Source organism: Pygocentrus nattereri, chromosome 21 (assembly GCF_015220715.1).
Source record: "Pygocentrus nattereri isolate fPygNat1 chromosome 21, fPygNat1.pri, whole genome shotgun sequence".
In the NCBI taxonomy this organism is placed as follows: Eukaryota; Metazoa; Chordata; class Actinopteri; order Characiformes; family Serrasalmidae; genus Pygocentrus; species Pygocentrus nattereri.
Window position 1 is genome coordinate 15584481 of NC_051231.1, and position 20900 is coordinate 15605380.

The following is a 20900-nucleotide window of genomic DNA, read 5'->3' on the forward strand; positions in this document are numbered from 1 at the left end:
TTACTGTAATACAGTGAGGAGGTTTGCTAAGTTACAATAAATAAATGTTCTGTTCATAGGAGTTACTGTAATACAGCGAGGAGGTTTGCTAAAAGTTACAGTAAATAAATGTTCTGTTCATAGGAGTTACTGTAATACAGCGAGGAGGTTTGCTAAAAGTTACAGTAAATAAATGTTCTGTTCAGAGGCGTTACTGTAATACAGCAAGGAGGTTTGATAAGTTACTGTAGCATAAATAATCGTTCTATTCAGAGGAGTTACTGTAATGCAGCAAAGAGGTTTGATAAGTTATCATCATCATCATTAACCGCTTAGTCCAGTTAGGGTCGCAGTAGCAGTTGGGAGAGCAGAGAATCCCAGAGGACCCTGTTCTGTTAAAAGGGCCTAGGCCACCAAGGGCCTCCCTGCCATCTCCCACTGCCTATACGTTCTGTTCAGAGGAGTTACTGTACTACAGCAAGAAGGTTCACAAAGTTATTGGAAATAATCATTCTGTTTAGAGGAGTTACTGAAATAGTGATGACGTTTGATAAGTAACTGTAGTGTAAATAATCGCTTTGTCTCATGTCCATTTTCCCCCAAATGTCTCTGCATCCTCTAAATGACGAGGTTGTTCAAATACTTTTTTGTGTGTTTTAATTAATTCTGTCTTGAAGTTCTGCAAGATCAGGATTTTGAATGTATTATTAATATTGATCCATAGATCACACACGCTTCATCTCCTGATGTACAAGCCGTGCTGTCCGATCAATACATCTCCTGTTTTGTTTACATATTACACCAGCTTTCACATCATAAAGCTGCAGTTAGTTTAGTTTTTCCAGCTTCTTTAAAATTTTGTTCCACTTTAAAAACTGCAGCAATTACATTATGTCTTATTGTTATTACTGTACAGGTGGAATGTAATGCTGCACAATTTACAGTGGAACAGAGGAAAAGAAGCTGAACTGTGACAGTGTTAATGTAAAAAGAAAATGCTAATGGTCACTGTGCCTTTGATGAATCCTGCTGCTCTGTAGCTGCTCTGCCAGGAGCAATTTGATATGCTGTGTGATAATACTGAAGCTTAAAAATTAATATTTATATATTTTTCAGTTTAATCAGATTAAAGTTGTGTGAATGTCATGTGGAGCGTCTCTCAGTGGGTTCAGGGTCATTAGTTGTGTGTTAGAGTTCAGTGAGCTGTAGAGTTCAGTCTGAATAGACTCAAACACACGGAGAGCTCATTTACATCAAAATCACACAAGAAATCTCACAAAAAAGCTGACAATGACTGTGACCCCCAGCCCACCAATGCCCCAGACCCCCCCATACCAATTCATTATTTCTTCTCCCTCACCGTGTGTGCACTCACTCGGTCTCTCACTCACTCACATTAGCGCACTCGCTCACCCTCTCACTTACTCACCCTCTCTCTCTCTCTCTCGCTCTCTCATTCTCTCACCTTCTCACTTACTCACCCTCTCTCTCTCTCTCTCTCTCTCGCTCTCTCACTCTCTCACCTTCTCACTGTAGAATTTTCTTTATATAAGGTCCCAGTGTGAATGGGGAGAAACAGAGAGAGAGAGCAGGAGAGAGAATGTGAGAGGGAAGGGGGGAGAGAAAGAGCGGGGGGCAGGGGGTATGTGCTAATTTAAATTCTCCTCACATCAGATTTATTGAAGTACAGAATTCACTCCCACTGCAGGTATTTAAGCACATATCAGCCTGAATATGAAGCATCTGTGTGTATCAGTTATTATATATCTTAGTGTGTATTTACATTAAACAGGCTGCATCTGCTCTCAGACACTTACACGCGCACACACACACACGGACGTCAGGTTGCAGAAATAGTCTGTTAAGAGTGCGCTGAGTGGTGTATTCCACACTGACCCCCCAAACGACTCCCCGACACACACACACACACACATATATATATATATATATATATATATATATATATATATAAACACTTACTTCATCCACAGATGATGGTGAATGTGTCATATATGTTATGCTAAATTGCTAAATTAAAACCAGCAAACATGGTTTCAAATGTCTATCTTTTTGTTTTTGATAGTAAATGTATCTGATCTACTGGAAATACACAGGCCTCTGTGATCACTCAGGACTGGTTACTAAGTAAAACCCACAATAAGAACCAAACAGTGTGAGACGGCAATCAGTCACTATGCTGCCAACTGCTGGAACTGCTAGTGTAGCCACTTTCAAGACCAGACTGAAAACGTTCTTGTTTTCTTTTGCCTGTTGTTTAGCACTGCATTGTGTCTTAATAACCATTTTTATTTCTTTTTGTCGCTTATTTTATTTTATTTGGTATTTAATTATATATCTTTTATCTTTATCTTTAACATCCAAATGTTCTCTTAAATATTATTAGCTGTTTGGAGGGTCTAAAAGTTTGCTATCCCAAGCGCTGATGTTCAGTTTAGAGGTTAGAAGGTTTTGCTGCTCTTCCTCACTCAGGGAGCTGGAAATGACCCAAGTATAATCACTACTGCATTACTTCTTAGGCTCGTCTTATGAGGTGCTGGATCTCAGGAGTGTTATAAGCTGTATTATTATCTAATGCTGTTATTTTCCTGTCTAATTTGAATCACCACTGTGTATGAAAGGTTCTGTATATATACATATATATATATATATATATATATATATATATATATATATATATATATATATATATATATATATATATATATATATTGGTATTTGTAACAATGTATGGATGATAAATGCTTCAAAAACTCTGTGAGCTGTGTGGGCATGTTGGAGGGCACAGTGATTGACAATAGCATCTCTCTGGAAACCTCAACACCACCACTTGTTTTGGTTCAGCTCTACATTTTCAAGAGCACCTGCAGAAAAGTAGACCCCTTCATAGGTGCTTTAACCCCAAACATGATCTTATGTTCTGCTCTTTTAGGTAGTTTTTCACACATTGAAACACAAGTACAGGAAAAAGTGGAACCAACAGTATCTAATTTGCATGATTAGTTTGACAGTTATGTGCTATTGGTACCAATCTTGAGCATCAAATTCCACTGAGACCCTTCAGTACCAATGGACAGTAGAACAAATACAGCTCCAGTTGTCAGTTTCTAAAGGTTACTGTATTTTGTGTGATGGAAGAACACCCACTCAGAACTCTTCTTAGAAAAATATCCATATTAATTTAGAAGAACCAACAAAATTGGACCTGACAAAGGGACTATCATTCCTTTTGAAGTATGCAGTTGTTCTGCTGTCTAGGTGTGGACAAGAGAAGGATGGGTTCCCCTTTTGGTGTCGTGGTTCTTCTCAATGTTTCTTCCTCGCACTTTGAGGGAGTTTTTCTTGCCACTGTTGCCCTTGGTGATTTTCTGTAAAGCTGCTTTATAAAAACAGCTGCTGTAAAAAGTGTTGTATAAAAACCTCTGACTACTGGTTACTGGTTATTAGTTATTGGTTCTTTGTTATTGGTTCTTGGCCATGTTGAGTGACTCTACCCACTAAACTCTGTAGGGAGGGTCAGAAGACTAATAAGTCAGAAAGTAAGAGAAAACCTAATCAGTACAGTTTATTTGTAGCAGTGAGTGCTCAGTTGTAGTGTTCAGTCAGACTGTCATTCAGCTCCTCAGCTCTTCAGCTCCTCAGATCATCAGTTCCTCAGTTCCCCAGATCATCAGATCCTCAGTTCCTCAGTTTTTTAGATCCCCAGTTCCTCAGTGACTCCTGATGTGTGGATGTTCTTCTGTGAATCCTGTGAGAATTCACTCTGGATGACTGATTCACTCTGTAATGCGTGTCAGCTGTCACTGTCTGTCTAACTCCTTTGTTGATTTCTCATTCTTTTTCCACTCGCCCACTCTCTCTCTCTCTTTCTCTCTCTGCATTCCAGTACAGTTTTTGGTGTGAATAATTGTTGGATGTAGCTCAGCTGTTTCCTCCTTGGTGAATAAATAAAGCTGTTAGTGTAGGGTCAGTTTATTAGTCAGTTAATTTCTTCTTTTTTTAACTAAGTTACTTGTTTTTTTATTTAGTCAGAGTATTTAGTCAGTTTGTTTTATTTTTTTAATTTTGTCTGTTCATTTTTTTATTTAGTTAGTTTGTTGCTGTTGTGTTTAATGTGAACAAAGCACAGATTTAGTCTGTCTGATCAGTCAGATCTGCAATACTGCAGCCTTTTATTTTTAAGTCCTTTTTGGAAGGGAGCAGGTCTCCAGATGATTATTTACTTTTAAAAATGCACAACTTCACTGATGAGAAAAAGAAAAAAACTCCTAGAATTTGAGATTTGTTAAAAGTAAACTGTAAAAGTCTAAATCAAATATGTTATCTTGGTGGTTTTGGTATTGAGGTTTCTTGGTGATAAGGTGGTTTTGTGTGTGAGCTGAGGGTTGAAAATTCCCACTGTGGACAGTCCTCAACTAAATGGAAATGTGATTTCCAGTGAAAAGCATGTACTTTTTCGCATGGAAATTTCATTAAGTGAATTCATATGTTTTCATTTCCAATAGCACTCCAGTACAGTACAACCTTTACAAAATTACTCTAAGATACAGGAACAATTCAGTACAACTGAATACAACTAGTCAAGTATTTTCCATCTCTGCTTAATGATTCTTATTATTGATCTGTTTGATTAGAATATCGATAAAGTTTGTTCCTATTCATGTGTCTGCTTCTTTAAAGCTGCACTGTGTAAGATTTGGGGGTTTGGAGGATTTCTGATGGAAATGTGTAACTGCGCACAAATAATTCTGTGGTGTGAGTTGTGCTTCTTCCCTGAGAGGAAAAATCTGATGATTGAAAGAAAATTTAAAGAGAACTTAGTCTAAACTTAGTGAAGAATGCATCTTCTGATGTGAGTGAATTGTCTACTATAGTCATCATGTCTCCATCTGTATGATACTGATTTTGAGATTATTTGAGGCCTAAACATTGAGCTGGACCTTCTTTTTTAGTCATGTGATGTGTGATGTGTGATGTTCGCATGGTGTGAAAAACGCAGCAGCGAACACTGACCATATTTGATCCTGTTTTTATTTCTCCTTACTCTGTACTGATGGTTCTTTCAGTTTATGTATGTGCAGCTTTAAAACTATCATTTGTAACACAATAAATTAATGAATGTTCAGCTTTGATCAGTTAAATTATTTTCCTTACACAATTAATAAATGTGATAACAGAACTGAGGAATAACATGAACGGAAATTAAACGTGTTCAGTGAAGCGGAGACAGATGTCATTTCTACACTAGATCTGAAAGACCTGATTTAATGCTGACAGGCTGATGTGTTGTGTGACGGCTCCTCCAACACTGAGCTGATCTTCTGCTGAGATCTCACAGCTCCACAATAACCTCCACAGCACCTCAGTATTGTATCACTGCAAACTGATCTGATAACACAGATCCAGATGCAGAATGAGAGAAGATGGAGGGAGGAGCTGAAGGCCATGGCTGAGTGTGAGCAGGGGGAGGGGACTCGGACAAAAGGAGACTGTGGTGGGGGGTTGGTGGAGGAGGGGTCATTGGAGTGGGGGGTTGACCGTGCGGGGAACATGTGAAGAACCGACATTCAACAAATGAAATTCAGGCAGGTTGTGTTCAGTACAGAGCTGAGATATAGGCACTAATCAAGATCTTCCTCAGTGTCTCAGATCTTCCTCTGTTCTCTGCTCTCTCTTCCTCCTTAGGTCTCTGCTGACTGAAATATAAATTAACAGTTCATATCAGTTTCTGCTTTAAGCCAAACCCACTTCCATCAGTGAACCTGGATGTGTGAGTCATACCAGTACAGCACCCCCAACACAGTACACCTCTCACTCCCTCACCCCCCACAAACTGACTCACACATTCCCAAAACCCGCAATGTGGGTATTTACTGTAGAGCTGATCTCTGCTGTTATCCAGAACCCACCTGAACAGGTGGCTGAACATGCTATGGGCTCCTAAACCTCTAAAAAAATGACCCCTCCAGTTACAGGAAACTGGCTCCCCTGCCACACCTGCCTAAACACACCTGTATAAACACACGCACAGAGTGAGGTGTCACTCTAAAGCTAAATCAGAGCTCCTCAGTCGAGGCTCTTTAACATAGTTAAACAGGTTCCAGTAAAGTGTCTCCTCGTGTCCCAGAGAAATGTCAACTGTACAGATTTACAGCAGTCAGACTGAAGTTCCTTCACATTCACCCTGAACACTCTATACCATGAAACTAATTTTTTTAGCCTATGAATGTTTTACAGTGTCTTCTGCAGCAGAGACAGAGGCAGATTATTGAATATTTGTGATGTATTAATGACCAAAATTAGACAACACTGTAAATGACATGGCTATATTAATGTGCCTCATTATGAACATTAAAATCTTAATCAGATTTGTTTAAAATGATTGAACCAAAATATGTTAAACTGGATCTGAGTTTGCTGGGTGTATTGGGTGTTCTGGGTGTTCTAAGTTTGCTGGGTGTACGGGGTTTGCTGGGATTACTGGGCATTCTGCGTGTTCTGGGTTTGCTGGGTGTACTGGGTGTTCTGTGTGTTCTGATAGTTCTGAGTGATCTGGTTTACTGGGCGTTCTGTGTATTGGGTTTGCTTGGTGTACTGGATTTACTGGCTTTGCTGAATGTTCTGGGTGTTCTGAGTGTTCTGGGTTTACTGGGTGTTCTGAGTGTTCTGAGTGTTCTGCTGCAGGCTGTTCTGGAGTTCAAAAGGACAGATTCCACAACTCCGTACTTTCCACACAACAATCACTGATGCACACATGATTGAACACAGACAGAGGAATGAGAGACCAGCATTAGAGACTGAGAGAGTGAGAGATGAGGGGGCGTTCTTCAAAAAAAAAAAAAAGATGCATAGTGTGGGTGAAGATGTGGGTGAAGGTGTGGGTGAAGGTGTTGGCGATGGTGTGGGTGAAGGTGTGGGTGAAGATGTGGGTGAAGGTGTGGGTGAGGGTGTGGGTGAAGATGTGAGTGGTAACTTCAGGGGCAAAGAGAGACAGAAGCTGAGGAAAGGAGAGCGGTGGAGGTAAAATCGTGAATAAGTGAGGAAGAGGTCACAAAGGTCGTGCATTTGTCTCCTTCACTACCGCGTGTCTGTTCACTGAGTCAGAACAGAGCTGAAACAATACAGTCACAACAGCAGCTGCTGGAAGGTCAGTGGGAGCAGAACCCTGCAGAGATACGCAGACACTGAGGAACCTCACAGTGACCAAAGCAGCAGAGAGTGACCGCAGATTTCTGTGGACTGACTACTGAACATTGTAAATGTACCATAAATCATTTAGAACTGTCATCAAAAGATCATTCCAGCCTATAATTACATGCTATTTTTTGTGTTATTCTGTATATTCTTTAGTGCAGCCTTATCCCTCCACTGCATCAGTTTGAGAGAATGATCATTCTCTACCATTTTCATGTTCTAACACCACAATACCCAGAAAATATAATATACAACCATTGGGAATCCCTGTGATGTCACCTAATCCTGACTGCTTGCCTAGCCACTTAGCTACAGGGTTATAAATACAACCAAGGCAGCACTAGTGTAATTCTTACCTTGGTCAAACAAATTCATAGAGGAAACATTGATTCCGTCAAAATGTCCACAAAATAGACGAGTTTTCATTCTTTCAGCCAGAGAAAAGGAGCCAAACTGAGATGAGACAGCAAGGCAGCTAACTTGCTAACTTTAGTTTTAGCTTGTTGTTATTGTTTCCTAGCAGTAATATTATCTATTTGCTTTCCTTCAGTCTTCCCCAGTTAACACTAACACATTTCATGAAATTTTGTATGTCTGTCTGTTCTTTTGTTGTAGTGCAGTATGCCCTCATTCCAAGAAAAATTTCTCCTTTGGGAGACAAATAAAGAAACTAACTAACTAACTAACTAAATTTCAAACAGCCTAAATCTACCACAAGTTTTCTTCCAACCATCAGAAGGGGGTTTAGTCTTTAAAACAGAAAATCTTAACTTTTAAAAATTGAAAAATAAAATAAAAGACTGATCAGAGAATGTATAGAAAGTCACAATAAAAAATGCAAAAGAATGTAGCACAGTTACGCTCTCTAACTAAAGGTACCCATTAATATCTGGTTTAATATCAGTTAGTGATTGCACATGACAAAGCAAAATGTAACGTTGTTATTCATCAAATATTCTTCTTCTTCTGGATTTTTGTCCACTCACTCATCTCACGGTCAAGATATCAATAATGTTCCAACTCTAGATTGTTCAGTCTGATCTGGAAGGGATTGCTTGTAAACAGCTTTCTGATTGGATGAACCATTTTTGTGTAATCTTTGTTAAAAAAATCATCTTTTCACCAGTGGAATGAATGAGAGGCACACAGCTTAAATCAGGATGTTCATTAGCAGTCCATTAGCAGCACCCTATTAACCATGTGGGATATTATAGCAGTGACCTAGCAACACCCTACTAACCATCACAGATACCATAGCAACTGCCTAGCAACACCTAGGAACCACCTAAAATACCATAGTAAACAGCCCCCTCATGACCCTCTGGCACCTGCTTAAACTGCACAGTCTGCATTTTCTTTACAAAAGGCTTTTATAGATAGTATGAATAATAATTAATAATAGTTATTAATAATAACAAAATCACATATTTACTTGGGGCTATATTTTGTTTATGAAGTCACATTATGTTATACACAATATTATACATTGTACTACACATTATATAATACATTATGTTGTACATTATATTATGTATTGTGTATATACAATATATTATACATTACATTTAACACTATATTATACATTACTGTACTGTACACTGAATCATGTCTACACTGAATGTGTGACTTCACTGCAGGTTTAACAGGAATGCACGTCAGAGTGATAACAGATAACTTCCTCCCTCTGCTACTGTCTGTCTGTCTATCTGTCTCACTTTAATAACTTTAATTAACTTTAATCACACAGTAATAGCTGAGGGTGAGACAGGACCTTTCCAACACTGTAAACATCACATCACACCTCCCTCTCCGCTCTCGCTGAGGGAGCCTGGCTGACCTGTTACTCACTCACTTTTTAAATTTATCTTTAGTTGGAGTCGAGCTCTGGTTCATGTGTGATCTGATAGAACCGAGGAGCTGAGTGATGTTCTAACAGCAGCAGATTCGGTTCTCGTTCTTCCTGTGTGTCTCAGATGCTGTACAGACACGTAACTCTCTCTGAGTGCAAGTTTCCTTTATCACCTCTCTTCCTCTCTGTCTCTCCACTGTTACTTTGTTCTCTCCTCGAGCCCCAGAAAGTGCCGTAACCAGAATTGTTGCTCAACGGTGGGACTTTAAAATAGCCCTCCAGGACCAGCCAGTCCAAATATGGCAGGGAGCAGTGCCTCCACCCAAAAATATCAGCAGCCATGCCATGAAATGTAAAAATACCCCGTTTCCCCCACGCTCTCTGCTATAAAGAATTGGAGGGAAGCGCACAGAGTGCAGCGAGAGGATCAGCAACAGGCCTTTATTACAGATTTAATAATGTGTAATCTTTCTGAGATTTATTATAAAGAGGCAGGCTTTTAATATTACAGAAACTACAGTGGAGTTCCATAATTACCATAATTAACAGTCTCACTCATCAACAGGACTTTAAAAGTGAACAGGTTTAAGTTCAGGTTAAACTCAAAGCAAATCAAACTGCCTGTTTCATCATCAACACCAGTTTTACATTTCATTTTGTTTACAATAAGAGAAAAATAGCCAGAAAATGACAAACATGTACAAATCATGTACATCATTACATATCACTGATTAATGCAGAATCACATTAATCCTCTCTGATTACTGATCTGATTCAGATGATATTGATCATGTAGATTGATTAGGGCTTGAATAATGGGAGATGGTCCTCTGGTGGGAAGGTCTGACCATGACATGACCTTTAAAATATTTGGCATAGTATATTTGGTGTAAATGTTATTACATGTTGGGACACTGTGCAGAATGTAAATAAAAACAGAATGCAAAGATATACAAATCATGAAAACTCTATATTTACATGAAAATACTACAAAGGCAACATATCATGTTAAAACTGAGAAATGTTATTGTTTTTTTGAAAAATATATGCCAATTTTGAATTTGATGCCAGCAACATATTCCAAAAAAGTTATGACGGGGCATGTTTCATCACCTCTTCTTTCAACAGAATTCTGAAAGCAATTGGGAACTGAGGAGAACAATTGCTGTAGCGACGAAGCAATGCTGTTTTAATGCATGCAGAATGTGGTTTTTCATTGTCTTGGTGAAATGAGCAAGGCCTTTCCTGAAAAAGACATAGTTTGGATGGCAGCATATCTTGCCAAAACATGTATATATTGTTTAGCATTAATGGTGCCTTCACAGATGTGCACATTACCCATGCCATGTGCACTAATGCACCCCTATACCATCATGAATACTGGCTTTTGAACTGTGGACTGATAACAAGTGGTCTTACATGAGCTTGGGCCCAGAGAAGGTGGCAGCATTTCTGGATCCTGTTTATATACGGTTTCTTTATTGCATTTTAGTGTTAACTTGCATTTGTGAATGAAGCGATGCAATGTTTTCATAGACAGTGGTTTTAAGAAGTGTTTCTGAGCCCATGCAGTGACTTCCACTACAGAATTGTGTCTGTTTTAAATGCAGTGTCTGAGGGTCCAAATCATGGCCAGCAAATACTGGTTTTTGGCCTTGTCCCTTGCATTCAGAGATTTCTCCAGATTCTCTAAATCATTTAATGATATTATGTACCATAGATAATGAAATCCCCAAGCTCTGTTCTATTTTACATTGTGAAAAGTTATTCTTGAATCACTGCACTATTTACCCACACAGTCTTTCACAGAGTGGTGAACCCCTCCTCATCTTTACTTCTGAAAGACTACATGGGATGCCTGTTTATACCCAGTCATGTTACTGACCTGTTGCCAATTAACCACCAAGTGTTTTTTTTAGCATTACACAACTTTACCAGCCTTGTGTTGTCCCTGACCCAACTTTTTTGAGACATCTTGTTGGCATCAAATTTTAAAAGGACCTTTATTTTTCAAAAAACAATAACATTTCTCAGTTTTAACATTTGATATGTTGTCTTTGTACTATTTTCAATGGAATATAGGGTTTAAATGATTTGCACATCATTGCATTATGTTTTTATTTACATTTTGCACAGCATCCCAACTTTTTTGCAAATGGGGTGGTATATTTGGTGTAAAGGGCAGCACGGCATCACTGGGTACTCCTTAATAATAAATAGCATTCTATAAATGGCAATATCATTGTAATCAGTCAATCCTCACGCTCCAGGAACACCCAACACCCCTTGAATTCATATGCATTGATATACTGATATTTTTGATGACATCTGACAGCAAGCATGGATTTCACTAGCGATGTTAGCGGATTTATACTTATTGTGAATAAGCAGAACTCTCTCTGGTTCTTTACATTCTTTCAGGCTGCTGGTCGGGGCTCCTCGGGCCAGAGGCTTGGGCACTCTAAGGAACAGTCACCCTGGAGCTTTATATCGCTGTCCAATCACAGCGGAGGAGTACGACTGTGAGAGAGTGGACATTGACGGAGATGGTGAGAGTGCCAGTCATTCATCACTGTGCTTAACAATTGATCTATTATGTTGATTATATTGATTATTTACACCTGAGAGAGCTTGCTAATTAACCGAAAACAGACATTATACACATTATACACAACAGACACAAACAGGCTCTGTTTCACAGCTTTCATCCATAAGAGACACAGTTACAGTACAGAGAGGGGAGCATCACTAGGCAACCTACAGCTAAAAAGATTGCTTGAGTACTGAATAACTTACAGGGCTGCAGTGAAACTTCTTAGAAGATCCAGCAGAAGAAACTACCCTCATATTCACACTGTTCTGTTCCACCGTAAGTGGTGCAGCTGGTATATTCTGAATGTGCATTCCAGAATGTACCAGCTGCACTGTTTAAGGTGGAACTGAACATCTGAATAAGAAGTTGTATAGAAACTGAATTCTGTTCTGTTCTTCACTTTTTGGTTTAAAATACAACATTCATGCTCCAGAGTGTGAAGAGTGACAGTAAAGCAGAACAGCAGCCATATTACTGAAACTTCCTCTCCTTAATACTAAGATAAGATCTCACAGGTCAAGATAAGATTCATTAATTCATGAAAACTGGCAATCAGCTGTTATATCTGTCATTTCTAGCAGCCGGCCATACAGACACAGCTGAAATGTAAACACAATCGAATTAAAGTTAAAATGGGAGTTACAGCTGCTCTTACTGATGTAAAAATGTCAAACAAAATTAAAGTGTGGTAAACTGCAAGTTGTGAATATTGTGAGAGCGCCCCCTGCTGTTTATCAGAGCATTGCTGCTCCCCAGTTTCAGTCTAGATTTCCTAAACGCTTTAGCCGAGTGCACTAACGTTATTTCTCCTAATAAACAGACACACGTTCATCTCTGTCTCCTCATTATTCACCACAATCACTGCAATATTGTATCATTAACATTAACACATGAAGGTAATAAGAAGGGATGGTGGAGATTGTGCGTCTGCAGTGACTGAGATTTTTAAAAACTAAATGTTAATTTATAAAACGGAAGTAAAGAAACAGTAGATCACTCTCTGATAAACATGAGTAGAAGCAAAATGATTCACATTTACAAACACTGATCTGTTAAAACAGTACTTAAGTTTACAGAAGAGAGTAGAGGGAGTTTGTTACTGCTCTGGTTAAAGTGCTGATGCTGTGCTGTTTTTCTGCAGTGAGTCTGGAGAGGGAGAGTAAAGATAACCAGTGGTTGGGGGTCACAGTGAAGAGTCAGGGGATCGGAGGGAAAGTGGTGGTGAGTCTTCATGCTGTGCATGCTTTACACACTGCATGGTCTCCATGGAGCCTGTCTGCTGTTTGTAATTCACGCCATGTATTCTGACTCTAACTTCTATCCTGTAAATGCACTTATATTAGCTGATACAGTGCTGTGCAAAAGTCAGAGACCTCACCTTCATTTATTTAATTTCTAGTCAAAACAACCATTATGTAAAAATAATACATTCTACAGGAGAGATCTGTGAGGAGATTAGATATAAGATAATCCACTCACATAATGAAGGAGAAAATCAAATAGAAAACAAGTGAGTTTCAAAAACTGAAGGAAATAAAAGCTACAGAGTAAATGGGGCTCCTAACAACCACCTGGAAGACCTGGTAGACACCAAAACTGCCTCAATCAGATAAACAGCACTTAAAGCTTTCAACTTTGAGAGAGAGAAGAAAATCAAGCTGCTTCAGATCTGAAAACATCCACAGGTGTTTCTGTCCTTCCTTCCACTGTTAGAAGAAAACTCAGTGCTGTACGTCTGAAAGGGAAGAACCTCACTGAGAAAAGGAGATGGACACATCAAAAAAAGAAGCTGAACAATGGACTGACCACCCCAGAGTCCAGCCCTCAACATCCCTGAATGTGTTGGAATTACTTCAGAAAATGATCAACCAAATTCTAAGACTGAACTTTGGAGCTGTGTCTGCAGATTTCTTTGAGAAACTGAAGGTGATTCTCCTGAAAAGAATGGAAGCTGGAATAAAGGTGAAGAGTGACACGCTGAACATTCAAACAGCTGATATTAGATTTATCTGGTGAGGATTCTGGGTAATTTTCTGTTAAATGTGTTTTCTGCCTTATTCCTCAAAATTAAGTAAATAAAGGGGGTCTGTGACTTTTGCAATATCACTTTAGCTACAAATGATAAAGCACAGTTTACACAGTTTATCAAATGAAGTTCTGACTGATCCTGCAGACGTGTGCTCACCTGTATGAACTGAGGCAGCGGGTCAATCAGCCGTCCGAAACCCGAGACCCGATTGGACGCTGCTACATGCTGAGTGAGGACCTGACTGAGAGGGATGATCTGGATGGAGGAGAGTGGAAGTTCTGTGAGGGACGTTCTCAGGGTCACGAGCAGTTCGGCTTCTGTCAGCAGGGCCTGGCCGCCAGCTTCACTCCCGACAACAACTATGTCTTGTTTGGGGCTCCGGGGACCTACAACTGGAAAGGTACGACAACTGGACCTGGGAGTTTTAGGCCAAACTCTGATTTTACTGTTCGGACAGAGGTCAGTCTTAAATGCAAGGAGCTGCAGAAATACGTCATTATCAAGAACGTAAACCTGATCAATCAGAAATTGATGCTGTTAATTTTGTCTGAATTAAACCTTTTGCATTTGCCTTAACTGCCCTTATTAGTGTTTTTCTCCTGAGGGTCACTTATGTGAGCTTAAGTAGGAAAAAGAGTCTTAATTTATTTTTACATGACCCTCTTAATACCTTGGTTGGTTTAGGCTGGTCTAGTCTGTAGGGATAATATTTGTAATTTTAAGATTAAGATTTTAATGGAGCGGTATATACACTTAAAAAAGATTTTGTAAAGGTTCTTTAGTAAATAAAATATTTCCCCATAGAACCATGAACAATTAAAGAACCATTTCCATTATTAAGTGGTTCTCTGCATGGTGAAATATTTCTTCAGATTTGTGGAGAATGTGTTGTATATGGTTTTAATTAGAACAATTTTGAAAAGGGTCCTATATAGCACCAAAAAGCCTTCCAGTATTGTTACAAGCCAAACAACTCCATTTTTGGTACCATCTAGGACCTTTGTTGCTAGGAGTGTAGTGTTTAGAAACAGAGGCAGAATCAGTGAGATAGAATTAGAAGGAATGAAAATAAGAATTATTGAATCTGTTGTGCAAATAAAAGAAAAGTTCAGTCGTAGTCAATCAGATGAGACGTGTTTGGTGTCCATTATTTAAAGCAATCAGGGGCACCACCTGGCATGGACTAAAGCCATGAGTATTTTTTAACCAGCCCTGAATTTTCTTGATTGCTATCTTGAGATAACATGTTAATTATCTCGTTTTCTCACAATAACAAAGTTGTTATTTTGAAATAATGAGTTATTTATCTTGTTATCTCAAGATAACAAAGGTTGTTATCTTCAGATAACAAATTAATAAGCGTGTGATCTCAAGATAACAAAATTGTTTTCTTGTTATGAGTTAATTATATTGTTATATCACGATAACAAAGTTAAGTGCTAAACTACAGTAGCAAAAAATGGGACTCCAAACACGTTTCTGCTGATCACGACATCCAGAACTGTACATTAAGAGTTTCTTTGAGGGTTTGTGTTCTGAGGATAAAGCACGTTACCTGTAAAGTGTGCAGGTAGTGTGTGTGTGTGTTTTGTGTTTGGTCTTCACCTCCATTCCTTCCAGGAGAGATGCGAGTCCAGCACCTCAACCAATCCCTGGTGGACTTGGGTTTCTATGATGATGGCCCCTACGAGATCGCAGATGAAAAACGGCAAAATGCTACGTTGATTCCTGTGCCATACCACAGCTACCTGGGTACGACCCACCTGAGCCCACCCCTCTGTAGTGGGCACAGGAAGAGGACCACAGGAGCCACAGACTGAACCGCTTACTCAAACCTGCATAAACACTCCTCACTCTCAGCTCTTCATTTAAGCAAGCCTCACTACGGTGAAGACACTGTACGGCACAATACAGTTCGAGAGTCTGTAGACAGCGTTTCTTCTGAAAACTGCATTCAGCCATGAGAGCATTAGTAAGTTCAGGTACTGACGGGGTGCCTTAACCTGAGTGTGGTTGTGGGCTCTAGAATCTGGGGTCTATTTACACGGTATGCAAATACTCAAAACCTTTGTTTTTAATGAAAGTATGCACATTGTCAGCCACTTCCAGCACTGCCATTTATCATCTCTCCATTACTACACAGCCTAAACCAAGCTGTTGACTTCTTATCCGCCAAGTTCTTTTTCAAATTTTCTGTTCAGTCTTAAATGGTACAGCAGTTGGAAGTGCCAGAATGCAACAACGACACCATTTAAGGTGAAACAGAAAATTCAAACAAGATGGCAAATACAACACTTTACCAGCCTCACCGAACTTAGACCCAGAACTGAACCACTCAAAGCCACAGTTGGGCAAAGTCTTTCCAGTGAACTAGAGATGAACTTCCACTTGATCTCATAGGTGCAATCTGTTGCAGTGCTTCTCCAGCAGTTTACCTGGTAAAACCATCCATATCACCAAGAAAGCTATAATCTTCAATAAGCTTCAGTTTACTGTTTGAGCCACCAGTTTCAGCAGAAAGCATTTTTTGTGAAAAAAGTGGGTCAATTTGGTGGGTACAATTTCCAAAGACACACACCCAACGAAGACAATATGAAAGATAAAATCAGACAAAAATCAAAACAGCAAATTAAAAAACCTTAACCTAATAACCGTAGGTAAAGAATACTGCCACAGTGGGCCATTCATGTCTTACCTGAAATATGTTGTTAGATGTTTGCTTTGACATTTTCACAAAGCTCATTTCAGCCTCCGTATAACCATAAATACTAAATTTATCGGACCATCACAACTTCACTATCTTAAAATGTCACCTTAATAAATTTGATTGAGCAGACTTGTTATCAATCTGGGAATATATAAAGTATAAGTCAAGGCATTAAATCGCCCCTGGGTACTGATGTTGGATGGCCAGATCTGGATCACTCCATCTCATCACAAAGGTATTGGATGGAGCTCCATCACTCCATAGAACACAGTTCCACTGCACCACAGCCCAATGCTTAGAGTAGTTTAATGTGCTCATTAGAATGGCTGTCTGGATACTTTTGGACATACAGTGTGTTCTCCAGTCCTTAATTTCAGTCAGTTGTTTGATATCAAGCACACACTGCCTATAAAATGGTGACTCAGGAAGTGATGTCAGCCGTGTGTTCAGTGCAGGCCGTGGCGGTTCAGTCTCCAGTGGTATCATGTCGTCCTTCTGGTAAGCAGCGGCAGTTGTTGTGGACACCTGCCTGCTGCTGGCCAATCGAAACCACTTTAAGAGCACAGTCTTTCTCACACCTGCACATTTTTGTTTTCTTTTTTCTCTGTCACCCTGCCACCCTTCATCCCCCCCCTTCCACTCCTGCACCGGGCTTTAGGGCTCTTGTTCATGGCCAGTCCCATTGAGGATGCATTGGTGTACAAAACTCTGGAACCCTCCCAGCGGCCCATGTTTGAGGACGTAGCTCAGAATAGCTACCTAGGTTTGTAGGCCAAAGACAGATGTTTCAGACAGACATGTATTTCTGCTGTGCTGTAGTGCTCACCTTCTCCCTCACCTGTAGTTTTTCTCGTGTTTCTGTAGATTTTACAAACTTTCATAGTCTAACTTCTCCTTTGTAGAGAGACAACTAATAGCTTGAAATAGAGACGGACAGTAATTGTTCTGGAGAAACATCGAGAGAATATTTAAAAAATATACTAAACTAATATTTTACATAATCTTCATTTTGAATTAAGTCCGCTACGTTAACTGAGCAAGCTTTCGCCAGAGAGTCAGCGAGCTTTGTTTTTCACTGAGCTCAGAACTGCCTGACAGGAATAGCTGGACATTGCGAACCAACAAAAGCAGACAGCTGCTTCTGTGCATTGTGTAACAGCAGAAGATTATCAAAGCTGCTAAAACAGACCATGAATCCAAGGATTTATAATTTACTTGCTACTAAATGCGCTGAATAAAATTCTTAAATAATTTCTAAATGTGATGCTGTGAATTTCACTAACTGTTTCCAATCTGGTAATCATGTCTTCATCCAAAAAGCTATAAAGTCAGCCTTACACTGATTAATCCTCATATAAGCTGCAGCTTTACAGTTTATAAACTGTAATATTTAACAGTAAAATATCTATTAAAAATCAGAAATCTGAGTCTATAATTGTAGTTGTTTTAAATGTCTCTCTGTACTTGGAGGAGCAACAGTGGGTGAGCTCAGGCGCTGCTGTGGTGTGTAGTGGCAGGGTAGTGTGCTATGCAGTGTGTAGTGAATAAATGTAGTGTTTATTGTCTGTGTGTGATGTCTGAGTTTGTTGTGTAGTGAATGTGTGTAGTGTGTTGTATGTAGTGCTTGAGTAGTGTGTGGTGTGTAGTATGTAGTGTGAGTGTAGTGGGTAGTGTGTAGGGTGCAGTGTAGAGTGTAGTGAGAGTGTAGTGTTTAGTATGTAGTGTGTGGTGAGAGTAGTCTACTCTCTGCATGTGATTTGCTGTGAAATGTTTTCTCGTGGTGGTTTAAAGGGTTTGTAATTAACACTAGCTGAGTTGACATCCATGAACCGATATGCATATTTTGACAAATTAATTAAAAACAAATAAAATCTCCAAACTTCATATAAAAGTTTGTACACTCACTTGATGCGGATCATGTTTTGGTCGCTAAAAAAGAAATGCAATATATTATGATGAAAGCCAGTAAAGTCATATGACTGATAAGGTGATGATTTTTCATTTAGCTGTTGCTAGGAAACAGGAAGGAGGCAGTGGGTACAACAAAGATGAATATGATTTATTTTACAAAAAAGAACACATGATAGTGACTTTAGATGGTAAACAGATATAAAGTTCTGCAGCAGATCTTGAGTCATTTTCTCATATTAGTGTTTCTCAGTTGTGTTTAATAAGCACGGTTTAGAGAGTTTAATTCCGTGTCCAGAGTTGATGGAAACGCCGACTCATTCACATTGGTTTTTATGATATTTCAGTTATTCAAATGTTAAATCAAGCTTTTGACAATCTTAAACAAGATTAAGAATGGGAAAAATTATGCAGTGGAATTTTCAGCAGTAACCTGTTTTTGTCAAACTGCACATTATTGATTCTAATTTCATCAGTAATCTAACAGCCACGCTCACACTGAGCCAATACATTCAGCCTGACAACAAATATGTGATATATTTAGTCATATTGAGGAAAGCGTTGTTTTGAAAGAGGTGAATATTAGAATAATCTCTAATATTACAGTGCTGTGTGACTGAGATGGAATGGTCAGCGAGTGGCAGAAGGAAGTCAAGGCTGGTCTTTGAGGTCCAGCGGAGCGATCTGAAGGAGGTCTTGTTATCTGTACATTTAAACCAGCAGTGATGGGTTACGATAACAGATGTGGCAGTTTACTCGGAAAGTTAGATTTATATTTCCTAAGTTAATCATAACTAACGTTATTATAACTTTTCAGCTCCAGCCCAGTGTAATAAATGTCACTATGGTCAGAAATGAAGTTTGAAGAAGCTCTGCTTTCATTTTAGTGCATTGAAAGGTTATTAGAGTTTGTTAAGTATCCTCATGTACAAGAAGCTTAAATACAATATACAAAAAGTGAGACAACATTATTTTCTCATACGTCACCATAACTAACATAACTACTTTTAGCATGTTCATAAAACAGTAATCTGCTGAAGCATGAGTAGATAAAACCCCAGTGTGGCTCATATACAGAACTTGAAAATCTGTCCACACAAATTTCCATCCCAAATATGCGAAATTCAGAAGTAATATCATTTAATTTAATTAATCCATATTATTTCTAAATATGTAGCCAGCATGTGCATGTGCAAGCACGTCTACTCTCCTGCCACCCTGGAGCCTCTCCATCTGCCTGAGCTCCTCTCTCAAACCCAAAATAACAGATTCCCGTCAGTCTGCATGACTAACCTGTTTGATGAGCTGTGGTGTTCTTGTTGTTCAGTGATGTTTGTGTCTGTGTTTTGTGTTTCTTGTTGTTGTGCTGTAATTATTCTATTTTTATCTAAATGCTACAATTGTAGCACTATTGTAAAAATCAGCCCCTACAGACTCTCCATAGATTCACCACAGACTTACTACAGACTCACCACAGACTCTACAGATTCACCACTCTTCACAGACTCTCCAGACTTACTAGACTCTCAGCAGACTCTCCACAGACTCACCAGTCTCACCTCAGACTCACCACAGACTCTACAGATTCACCACTCTTCACAGACTCTCCAGACTTACTAGACTCTCAGCAGACTCTCCACAGACTCACCAGTCTCACCACAGACTCACCACAGACTCTACAGATTCACCACTCTTCACAGACTCTACAGACTCTCCACAGACTCACTAGACTCTCAGCAGACTCTCCACAGACTCACCAGACTCTCCACAGACTCACCAGATTCTCTACTGACTCTCAACAGATTTTCCTCAGACTCCACAAATAATTATTGAATGTGTGAACTGGTGAAACTAAACAAGTCCCTCACTCTCTTCACTCTTTTTAATCTCTTCACTCTTTTCAGTTTACACTTACCTGTTACTTTTAATCTACTCAACACTTGGGGCTGATTTATTTCTGTGGAGTTGTAAACATATCTGCATCACGACACAGAGAAGGGGTTTATGGGTAACTGTAACTGTAGTTGGTAGATGCACACATCAAAGCCAGTTTAATGGGAGTGTGGCCACTTCATATTTCTCTAACTACATCAAGAAACATGAGTATGAAACACTAGAGGGTGCTCAATCAGTCTGTGGAGAATCAGCCTTGTACCAAACAGCCCTCCTTACCACTCCCACTTTGGAAAATGAAGACCATGTATTTACACATTAACACTCATTACATTAGTATGGAAATTAAAAGCTTTGGTAGACATTAACTCCTGACCCCTGAACCCCCTCCCCCCCACCCTAATTCCGGTGCAGGCTTCTCTGTGGATTCAGCTAAAGGAATAATGAGCCGGGGGGAGCTGACCTTTGTAGCTGGAGCACCGAGAGCCAATCACACCGGAGCGGTGGTCTTGCTGAAGAAGGATAACGTGTATCGGCTGGTTCCGAAGTTTATTCTGTGGGGGGAGGAACTCGCCTCATCCTTTGGATACTCTGTGACCACCACTGACCTGAATAAGGACGGGTGAGATATACAATTATCAGCGAACACAACAACAGCAGGTAGTGGTGGAACAAGCAGTGAACCTGTTCCTACTGTAGGAAATGATGTTTTAATTGGAATTTACTCTGT

At 39.5% G+C, this 20900-nt stretch overlaps 1 protein-coding gene across 3 annotated transcripts in view; it reads left to right on the top strand.

Annotated features, from left to right (window-relative positions):
* The window catches only part of itga7 (integrin, alpha 7), a 45337-nt gene that overhangs the window by 7435 nt on the left and 17002 nt on the right, over positions 1-20900 (top strand). For 2 of the 3 annotated variants that reach the window (XM_017692811.2, XM_017692813.2), the window contains exons 2-6: positions 11462-11589; positions 12775-12854; positions 13807-14062; positions 15283-15414; positions 20585-20792. In XM_017692811.2, the coding sequence (XP_017548300.1) occupies positions 11462-11589; positions 12775-12854; positions 13807-14062; positions 15283-15414; positions 20585-20792 (804 nt within the window). Of the gene's footprint in view, positions 1-11461; positions 11590-12774; positions 12855-13806; positions 14063-15282; positions 15415-17027; positions 17133-20584; positions 20793-20900 lie in introns of all 3 variants that reach the window. The other variant, XM_017692812.2, reaches the window with a different exon arrangement.